General features: G+C 40.0%; 1 protein-coding gene across 1 annotated transcript in view; it reads right to left on the minus strand.

Moving 5' to 3' along the window:
- Positions 1-1,766: 1,766 nt before the first annotated feature.
- LOC137971016 (uncharacterized) overlaps positions 1,767-2,500 on the minus strand; it is a 4,796-nt gene continuing 4,062 nt past the window's right edge. Inside the window, exon 3 of the mRNA XM_068817707.1 lies at positions 1,767-2,500. This exon is cut by the window's right edge and continues 166 nt beyond it. Within this exon, the coding sequence (XP_068673808.1) occupies positions 2,373-2,500 (128 nt within the window). The 3' untranslated portion in view covers positions 1,767-2,372.

The raw sequence follows: 2,500 nt of genomic DNA on the forward strand, positions 1-2,500 counted from the left end.
CAAGTGCGCCAAGAAATGGTTGCTGTGTGTATTGACTACGAGCCCCGTGTGATTTACTTTTGTGTTCGATAATACCACATTACAATGAGAACCCTAACATCGAGAATACATGGCGTTGAATAGCAAGCAATACTACTCCTGCAGCCAACCAAAATTCAACAAAAGAGTTGGGGCTGGAAACTCTGGAAATGTCAAATGTACCAGCTGTGGTTTCTTCCAAAAGATCAGCAATTGCCCAATGCACTTATTTGTGCACTTGATGATAACAGCAGGTGATGAACATTATATTGTAACAGCATTCGAAGGGACAGTCAACCAAGCATGAACCATTTTGGACCAATATGAGCCTCGCGATATTACAGAAGGAAATGATTCACTGACCTTCTTACAAGTACCGAAGATGAACATTCAGTTTAACAAAAAGATCAAAATTGTGCCGAACATTTACCTTCCTATGTAAAGTTTGCCTGAAATAGTTGAGTTATGGTTATTCATGACTTAATTGAGAACGTGAAAGCAGTGAAATTTGTTTCCCTTTACTGAAGTACTTCCCTGACAACTAACAAGATTTAAGCCAACCAGTTAAAATTGTATGTTATGACTTATTGTCTGGCGGTCTGTTTTCAACTATTTGCATAATTGCACACTGTCAGTTGAGGTACAGTTCTTGCATATAATGATTTTCAATTGAATTTTTTTTTTGCATGTATGTATATTTTTACTTAAACCACCATTTACAGTGAAGATCAACTTTTTCCTTATTCTGCCATTTAAGCCCCTGGCTTTGGCTTTACCAATGTATATTTCTAATGTATGGTTTGTAGTAACAAACAATGTTACTTAATAACGAAGTATTCCTTGAGTTATTCTTGTCGAGTTTGCAAGTTTTAAAGTTGATAGTCCTCTAAATTTTGAAAACAACTCCTGTCTACGCGTAGACAGGGTGTATCCGGATACGTGTGGACAGTGAAAACGACTCGAAAACGATTGGAATACGCTGCGTGTGTACGCGGATATTTTTAAATCCGAAAAAAAAAATTGCGGATACAAAAATTGTCCATTCACTACTTGCACAAAACCCACAATACACCTCTTTTACCCCCAAATCTGCAGAGGCATTTTTTTCGACTTCTCTTGGGACATTTTCATGTCCCAGGAGAAATTGCAAACAATGGTTATGCAAAAGTCTTGGGGGGTAATGAAGGTGTATTAAGGCCGGGACACACTAGGTGACAAGTCCCAGCGACATGTCACTGCGACAAATTGCTCCATGTGTACTACTTGCAAAACAAGTCGCTGCGGCACGACGCCTGTTCGTACCACACGCAGTGATCTCGTATGAGGGGGAATGTGAACTAGTTTTCTAATTCAATATGGCTGACCATATGACGCTCCCTCATTGGTTCATTTATATTTTGTCGCAGCGACTTGTTGCAGGAAGTGTACACACGATGCAACAACGCTGCTTTCGCTAATTTTGTCGCTGCGATAAGTCGCACGAATTCAAACTGGTTTGAATTCGTGCGACTGATCGCAGCGACAATGGTTGTCATGAAATTAACCGTGTCACACAAGGCGATTTGTTGCGGCGACTTGTCCCCGCGACGTGTCGCAGCGACTTATTGCCTAGTGTGTCCCGGCCTTTATGGGATTGTGCAAGTAGTGAATGGATAAATGTTCACTCCCTCGTAGCGCCGACTGACTCGTCCATGGATCAAGAAAAAAATGTCGTTAGAAAAATGAAAAAGCAAACTAGCAAACCAAAGTGATGTTTTTAAACAACGTTTTACTCAATAAAAACAAATTAAAACAAAAGTGAGTGCTTTTACACAAAAATGTTGCGTCTTCCCAGTTACTAACGTAATACAATATTGATTCGAATAAAAGATCCCACTCACCCGTTAAGCGTGAACAAGCCACAGAAAAAAAACAATGGGAGAAACACATGATCTCATTCAGGTTGGTAAAAGGGTTTTAGTTCGACTGAAATAGGGTGTGTTATCCGATTCACTTCATTGCCAAGACAAACGTCACAAAGCAACGATAAATATATAGATCACAGACAGATGTAAATCGGCTGTGCATATCTACTTTGTATTTTCAACATTCTTTTTTTTTGCGGCATGTTGTACAATGCGTTGCTTACAAAATCTCAATAGCGCTTTCACTTTACGCCTCGCGGGTCATGTTGATATATCAGACACAAAGAGACGACCTCCATTTTGCTGTAGCGCAAGAAAAGAAACATAGTCAACTACATTAGTGCATTGAGCTTATCCCCTTTTATTTTGATCTGATTAACGAATATAGGCCCTAGCGAAGTAAGAGAAATTGCCTCATTATGGACATTTCATTGCGAGACTAAACTGACTCTAGAAAGGCTGGTCGATTTTCCTAAAGAGGATGCCTGCAAACATCATGAGAAGGCCAAGAAACTGTGGCCTGACTTGATCCATGCCGCTAGTTGTTGATGCCATGGTCGTTTCTTCATTAGTTGATG

The sequence above is a fragment of the Montipora foliosa genome, chromosome 9 (genome assembly GCF_036669935.1).
Source record: "Montipora foliosa isolate CH-2021 chromosome 9, ASM3666993v2, whole genome shotgun sequence".
NCBI lineage: Eukaryota > Metazoa > Cnidaria > Anthozoa > Scleractinia > Acroporidae > Montipora > Montipora foliosa.